This window comes from Colletes gigas, unplaced genomic scaffold (assembly GCF_013123115.1).
Source record: "Colletes gigas isolate AHSC1104 unplaced genomic scaffold, ASM1312311v1 Colletes_gigas_Sc00010, whole genome shotgun sequence".
NCBI lineage: Eukaryota > Metazoa > Arthropoda > Insecta > Hymenoptera > Colletidae > Colletes > Colletes gigas.
The window spans coordinates 8,970,171-8,978,392 of NW_025106639.1; the positions used below are offsets into that span (position 1 = coordinate 8,970,171).

An 8,222-nucleotide genomic window follows, 5' to 3' on the forward strand; every position below is an offset into this window, starting at 1 on the left:
CAGGGATCGCAGGCGAGCTGCCTTTCTTTCCGTCGCCCGCGTACCGCCTCCGATTTCCGCAGAATGCGAGAAGTAGAAAGTAGATTGACCCCGGGTCATCGACGGCCGATCAGCTGATCCTCCCTGGCCTCCCTCTAACTGGTTCTTCGAATCACGGCCGTCATTTTTTTCATATTACCGCGATCCTTTTCACGGCGAACGTTCTTGCGCGATCCGCGGGAATGGAAAGTCTTTCCAACCTCGTAAGTCACTCCGTTGAAACATCCAGTCGAGGATAAGCCGTTTTCCTTCCTCTCGACGCCCGCGTGTCAAGGGCTCACCAGATTTACGTTTTCTTCGCTTTAGAGAAAATCCTGCTTGCGATTCAGATCTTCGTTAGACGCCAGGGGGTAATAATTTTTGTGAATCAAGGGGTTTTTTGCTCGCGAACAAATAAAACCTATAAAGACGGATGATTCGATGAAATTCGATGCACTCACGGCCCATAATAACGTAGGTAACGATGCTTTCTCTGGGACAATGTCGCGAGTAATTTGGTTAAGCGTTATTTTATCTGTATTTGCTACGATTTGGCGCTGATTAGGGTCAATAATAAAATGTGTTATTCGCGGTTAGCGACGTCGTTAGAAAGTTACCCTTGCGCAAAGAAGTGGTGGGCGCGTTAGCTTCTGAACCGTTTCGAACATCAACTTCTGCGTGGCACGCAACTTTGTCTTTCGTTACCTTGTAAAATAATGGCCCCACTCGAGAGAAACTTAACGCGACAACTGTTGGAAGATGTTTTTTAAAAAAATAAAGAAGACGCGTTCTTCGAAACGGTTCGCGTTGTGCGGCAAGAAATATTATCGAACGCGTGTCTCGCGATAAATACCGAAAGCGTCCTTCGCCGATTTCCAAACATTCTCCGGGGAAATGTCAAGGTATTGAACGAAGTCGAGACCACTGTTTGCAAATACACGGTAGCTTCGAAGCTAGGAAACGCAGGGAACATGTTTTCCAACGCTCTGTAAACATTTTTGCCTATCTAATCAGCTTCTATTATGAAGTTCCTTTCTCTCCTATAGAAAGTTTCTCGATGTCTTCTTATGGTTTTATTATACCCGATTTCTTATTGCCATTTTCAACTTGCAAGAAAAGGATTGTGCGTGATCACAGTTTAAAATTTTTAGTTAAATAAAAAATCCTAATATGATCTGTGCATCCAAAGCAAAAGTCTCCAAAAGCTCGATTTGCATGTGGTAATAAGAAATTCTGCATAGTAAAACCGGAAAAAGTTATCGAGAAACTTTCTACAGGAGAGAAAGGATGCTCATAATAGAAACTGATTCTTATGGGAGGTTAAAGGTGAAACGACGCTGGTAATGGACAAACGAATTAGTCGATGAATGTCAAGTTCAACGCGGGTATTCAAGGTAAAAAGTGTTTCTCGTAATTTCTCCGTCATTGACCCCTGGTAAGAATTACCGGTCGATCTCGAGATCTACAACTTTGACACAAATTTCATCGCTTTGATCTATAGTGTGCAACTTTCGTAACGCCGGCAGGTGCAGAAAGGCTTGCTCCCGCGATCGCTAAAGGTATTCGGAATTAACATCTTCGAAGAATCGCGTGATACCTGCGCCGTCGAGAGAACCACGGGGTTTTCTTGGCGAGTCCCGGTTAGAAAAGCGCAGAACGCTCGTTAACGGTTCGCTTCGAGATTCCTGTTCTACGTCATTGATCATGAATAATCGAGTGCACCGGTGGCGGACTTTCTTCCCTATGCGCTATCGCGAATCTGAAATTCCATTCAGCGCCGGAAACCTGTCTCGGCTGAGTTATCGTCTCACGCTTCCGTGACGTTGTCAAATGATTAGCACTTGTACCGTGCTATGGCTTAGTCCGTCGAATCTGACATTTCTTACGAACAAAGAACCGAAACACCGTTGAGAGATTCTAAATCGCGAAAGTCTGTTTACGGAAAAAATTCGAAAGCGTCGAACGGTAGTGTTATTTCTCCAGAAAAAATCGTGCGTAATTTGTCGGAGGAGGATCGGTGGTTTTGGAAGAGGATCGTAAAAAATGTGTTGGTGGGCTAAGGAGACGGGGGAAGCCGAAGAGCCATACAAGTGCGCGTAACGGAATTCGTAGCCGCGGGGCTGACCGGCACATTCTCTCGATATGCTGGCTCTCTCAGGACTCTCGGCTCCGGCAGTCTCGTGAAAATATTACGAAACCGTGTTCCGTATTCGCGAGATGCGCTCGATCGATTCGGATCTGCCCCGGATACTTCGTTTAGCTGCGAACATGACACAGAAATTAATTTCGAGAACGACGCGGAGAAATAGAAAAGCCTAAAAAGTACGGTCTCGGACTCAGCTCGACTCGATAGCTGCGCACGAAATGCGAACGCGCGTTCGTTTCCAACGCCAACCCAATAACTCGAAGACTTAGGAAACCGTAAACCTCTGGCAAATACAACTGGATGGCGATTAACTTGACCCGTTTCCCGCGATTATTGGTAAAGCATTTCTGCATACAGGAATCGTTCCGTGCGACCTAGTCGCGTTTCGAACAAGGTTTGGCGGATAGTTTTACCGGTAAAACTACGGCCAGCTTAAAACAGAATCCCAACTTTCAAGGAAGCGATAGTCCAAACATTTCAGAATAGTTAAAATAAGATTTCTGCAAGATCGTTGCTAATCGTTGTCGCGCGAGTGTAAAAATGACAATTCTCGGCGACAGGTTCGTTCTCACGAGGTTGTTAGCGGTACGTTTAGGTCAATCGCGGTTTTCCGCGTGGAATGGTATTCGCGATCGCGTTCGTTACCGTAAACGAAGCTAGAATTCCCGTCGGAATGCCACGAAACTGCATCGACCACGAATACGGAAATTCGAAATAGCAGCGCTTTTTTCCCTCCGTTTCCAAACCAATCTCGTTGGACAAACGGAACTGTATTCGTCGCGCAAACACGATTCCCGAATGACGAAAGGCTTCCAAAGAGGAAATTAGGGCGATATTGCTCGGGGCTTGCCCTCCAAGGGGAACCCTCTAACTGTCCATCCGCCTTGACACCCAAAACTGTACCGCATCCTAATAAATGCACGGCTCGATTACCGGCAAATAATCGGTTTGTCAAACAACCGGGACAGCTAAACCTGCTCTGAATTAATAAACCGCTCGAACTGACCTACAACTCGACGCCATTCTGGTCGCGCGGTCTAACTCGGATGGACGCATTCTACTTTTAGCCCCGCTCGATTAATTCCGATTTTCTGGCGCGTCTTTGCGATTCCACCGGTGGCCGGATACGTCTCCTGGTATCGTCGAACTTTGTGTAACAGCGAACGAACGGAATACAAGATCGATCGATCGTCGATCGCCTTACTTTGCAGCAACGAAAACCGCAAACCCAGACGCGGAGGAAATGCAGCATATTTGATATACCGCCAGCAATTTCGAGTAGCAAAGTGCCTGAAAAACTTCGAACGTTATCTAGTTTGTAACGCGGTAAATAATAGGGGAGAATGTTAACCACTGTCGTTCGTGAACGAACCGTAATTTTATCATTTCCGACCCGATCTCTCGACGAGTAAAAAGCCTCGATTTGCAACTTTTTCAGCGAGCATTTTCCAACGATTTTTTTTGGACACGCTCGGAACCTTTGATTTATGATCACGGTTCAACGACATTGTGGGAAAGAGAATCGAACGTTTCTAAATTACTTTCGAATCGAAACGCGCGACAGGAAGAATTCGTAACCGGTTGCATAGTTTATCGAACGTCTAATCGATGCGATTAGTTGCCCGGAAAAATGTACGCGATTTGGGCGTCTTAACGAGCATGGATTTAGCGACGAAGGCGATGTCGTCGCCCTTATTTGGACGCGTCGGGTGTTCCGCGCGGAAATGTTTACACTCGCCTAACTGGAGGCCCGTAACCCCTTTGGAATTCTGCATTTTCCCAGCCGTAAACGACGTTACAATGCGGCAGAATTACGTAACGGCGACGTTCTCCGTCACGCTTCACGCATTTTGACAGCGTGTTTCATTCATTATTTAAAATCTCGGCTATTCTTGGTGCATTCATGACACACAGTGGTAAAAGCACTGATTACAGCTGGACGGAAATAATATTTTGCTTACACGTTTCGATCTAAACTCGCTTGGACAATGTGTTAACGAACATACGCGAATGGATAATTCCGAAACACGCGTCTCGTTTCATTCGTATTTACCCTTTGGTGTTAATCGATCGAATAAACTTGACCCTGATTTACATGTTTTATTTGGTTACAAACCATAAAACGCAACTTTTAGTATGCTAAAACTATTCGGGGAATTTGGAAATTAAAAACAAATCTATAGACCTGCTTCGACGAATGAACGTTTTTCAATAACCCTAACTCGCCATTAGCGTGTTATACTTTATTCGATCCACTGGTTGTCCTCGAAACTTTTTCAATACCTATAGTCTGTCACACCTAGTCCGTAGAAAACTCATAAATAATATTGTACTCCGTAACTTCAGCGTTTATGTAAACATAATAGTAGTTCTGTTTCCGCTATTTGCGTCATACATTTTCGTGGTTGCATTTCTAGCGTGTGAGATTTTAATCAAATTGGGGATCGAGCAAACGCGTTAGATTTAAATTACCGTGTTTCCAAGCCACGTATAACCCCGTTTCTTGAAACGTTCGTCCCACGCGTTCTCCGAACCTACATTCTCAGGATTTTTCGTTCGAGGCAAACCATAAACGGTCCGGTCGCGAAAAGATCGGACAAGACGATCCCAGACGATTCGTTGCGCGATTCGTAACACTCGAGGAATTCCTAAACGCGTTCGTCGATCGGAAGCGATCGTCGCGACTCGGAAGTCACAATTTCGTTGGAATTATTTTAATGAAACGCTTTGGCAAAGTAGGCCTGGAGGGTTTAGAAACCGTGTGCCGCGCAGACGGAAGCGTTGTATAACAGAGCACAAATGTAAGGAAAAATGAAGGTATTAGAAAGAGCGGCGTGTCATCGGAGCGTTACTTGAGCGCTGAAAAGAGGCAATAGGAAAGAGATCGCGACGCGTGCTCTGTTGTTTGTTTGGCAAGAGGCGCTTCCTAGCCGAAGCGTCGACGTTCGGCCGGTCGAAACTTTCACGGGGATCGGGAATAATTATCCATGCATCGGCTCGGAATACCTCGGAGCTAGGAAATCGCGGCGCGACCGAGAACGAGCTGGCTAGAGAGAAAGAGAGAGAGAAAGCCCAGAGCCACCGTCTCTCCAGTTGGGGATAAAAAGCGCGAAATGCCATCGGCTTTCAAAGGCCCCGCGCTGTCCGCTGCCTCGAAAACTGGTTTTACGAGAGATTTCTTGTCGATCGCGGCATTATTGGCAACCTCTTACTCCCGCCGCGGAGGAAGTTAGCGGATCGATCGGGAAATCCGCAACTATTTTCCTATTTTCGGGGGGAGATGGAAGGAGAAACGCGAAACGCGAAACGATGGTTTTCGAGTAGCCGACGACTTTTAACATTTTCCTATCGATATGACGTTCATCGAAGCCGTAGAGCCGCGGTCCGTTAAACGGATCAACCCTGGAATATGCTGTTTCGATAGCGGGAGGCCCCGTGTCGCGTCCAATATGCCTGCTCTCGCGCGTATATTCCGCCACCTGCTGCGATGAATTTCAAATATCCACCGCGTCTACGCCTATATCCGAGCAACTCCTGAAATAATAATCGACGGTTCGCGTACACCGCCCGCTCCACGGTCGAAACATCGACCACACGACCGTCTTCGAGGCCGCGTAAACTAAATCGCCGAATCCCAAGCGGACTTTTTGCGAACGTAATCGCGGAGAAACTCGTTGCGCCAGTTCCCACGTCGATTACCGGTACTTACCATTCATTCGCCGCTAGTGTTCATCGTCGAAATAGCACCGAGACCGGCCGTGTATCCCGGTGGGTGCATCCAGCGGTGCTCTGGCCACGTGAGTCGACCTTCGATCTCCGGTTTCCCGCTGCTTCGCGTTGTCCGCGCGTACGGATACCGTTAAAGCCTCGATTCTCGACGATCGATCCGCGATACACGACGATAACTCGTTCGATCGGCGTCGTTGGCTGTTACCGGGCTGGAATCGCGACGATACGAAGCCGGTTGACACGGGGACAGAGAGCTGCACGGCGATCGAGCGCGATCACGTGGCCACGACACGCGGAAATCGATGGTTCGACGTGCATTCAGGACAACGCGCCGTGCCGGACTGGCTCGCCAGTAGGCTGACTTTCTTCCACGCCGCACCGCGGATCGCCCCTTTGATTACAAACACCGTCTCCTGTCTCTCTTCCCCCTCCCCTCTCCCTCGCCCACCTTCCACCTCTCTCTCTCCCCCTCTCGTTAACTCTCTCTCTGTCTGACCGTGTCGCCCGTTCACTCAACCTCCTTCACCCGCGAACGGTGCGCCCATCCGTTCATCCCGCTCCTCGTGCAACGATTCCCCGGTTCGATTCGCCGCTCGTACCAACAGTATTCCGACGAATTTACTCGATCGTGAAAAAAAAACTAAAATTCCGATCACTGAACCTTCTCGAGATCTTTCGGTAGGATACGCCACGTTTGGTACATGGCGAGGAGCAAAACACGCGGTACGATTTTACGCGAATCCAAACGGAGCACCCTTCGAACACCCATCGATTATTTTACCCTTCGTCAAAGATTCGGAGGAAATACTCGGGAAAGTTTACCGAAATAACGCATGAAACATAGTTTGTACGACTCGATAGCGTCTCGAAGCCATCGCTACGGCTGCGCAGCTTACTTCGGCAATGTGGGCTACGAGGCAACTCGTTCCAACGAGATTCTGCGGTACACCTGTAACATTATTCGCGCACTTGTCGCTTCGAGGAAACGCGTATTTTCGGTGTTATCCGCCGATCGAACACGAGTACTATTCTTCGAGATACGCGCTACCGCGTACACCTGTACCAACACCAACGATGAAAATTCTGGACATCGAGTCTATCGAAGAGAGCTCGTACGTCTTAATGTTGATTAAACGAGGGTAGAAGGTTTTCGGCCCGACGTTCCTCGAACGAATTCAAAGTCGTTTGTTTCTCTCGGTTCGAGGAGAATGCAGGCTACAAGATTCTGCACCTCGTCGACGTCCCATATTATCCTCGGACTTTCCATAACGATTAAGCCAGGAGAAAAGTGCCGTAGGCGTACTCTCGGGGAGCCTTATTCTCCTATCGTTGTTATTACCCTCTCCTTGTTTCGTCCCGGGGGAAGTCTTCCCGCGTCTAGTCGTCGACTGATCCGAAGCCTCCTTATTAAACCGACGCACCTCCAGGTCCCGACAAGCCAAATTTATTCGTGTTCGAGTACAACATCTACTTACGACCAGTCTCGGTAGTCTACGTACACGTAAACTGGTCGTAAAGTATTAGCACGCTCGCTGGTCAATATTTGGACTATCGTAACTTGGGCGAAAAAGAGCTGCACGATAATCTTTATGGAGTCATTTTAAAGCCCGAACCTTTTGCTTTCACATTCCTCCGTCGAAGATGATTTTATTCTGAATTTGAAGATTAAATATATTTCGATTCGATTCCACTTCGAATGGAATATATGTGCGATCGGTGATTAAAGATATTTTATTCCACCGAACAGGTATTTTAATCAGAACTAGCAAACAAATATCTAATCCCGTACGAATAACAGGTGTGTTCTGTAATCATACTTATGGCCATTGCGTAATCCAGTGCTGGGGGACACGCACCTCGTTCAAAGCACGTCGGGCACCGTGTTTGGAAAAATGTTAGATAGCAAACCGTGGCACGTATGGCATTTAACGAGCCAAGGTCGATGGAAGCCGCGACGAGGATTAAAGCAATAGCCCGCTGGTATCCCGGCCGGTGGGTTCATCGTGATAAAAACGCGATACTCGAGTTACGTCGATTTGTTTCTCACCGATATAGAACTCGCGGGTAATCCTGTCAGACGTGTCCGACACACCACTGGCCTGTTTCGCAAAACCACAGATCCACCGCGTTGCAAAGTGGGAGACCAGTGAATCCGATGAACGATTCGCCCGACCATTGACGTTTCTCTCCCACCGTGGGCCGGTCGTCGTCGATTATTCCCCATTAATAGCCACTTTCGCCGGCAAAGCTGTGCCGCCTCGTTGATACACGGGCGAAAATTCCGGAATGCCGGAAGCCGAATTATGCAAAAGGCCGCGCAACAATACGG

General features: G+C 47.9%; 1 protein-coding gene across 1 annotated transcript in view; it reads right to left on the bottom strand.

The window, feature by feature from the left end:
* LOC122397700 overlaps positions 1 to 6,219 on the bottom strand; it is a 42,270-nt gene extending 36,051 nt beyond the window's left edge. The window contains exon 1 of the mRNA XM_043397046.1: positions 5,874 to 6,219. Within this exon, the coding sequence (XP_043252981.1) occupies positions 5,874 to 5,876 (3 nt within the window). The 5' untranslated portion in view covers positions 5,877 to 6,219. The remainder of the gene's footprint in view (positions 1 to 5,873) is intronic.
* Positions 6,220 to 8,222: the final 2,003 nt, after the last annotated feature.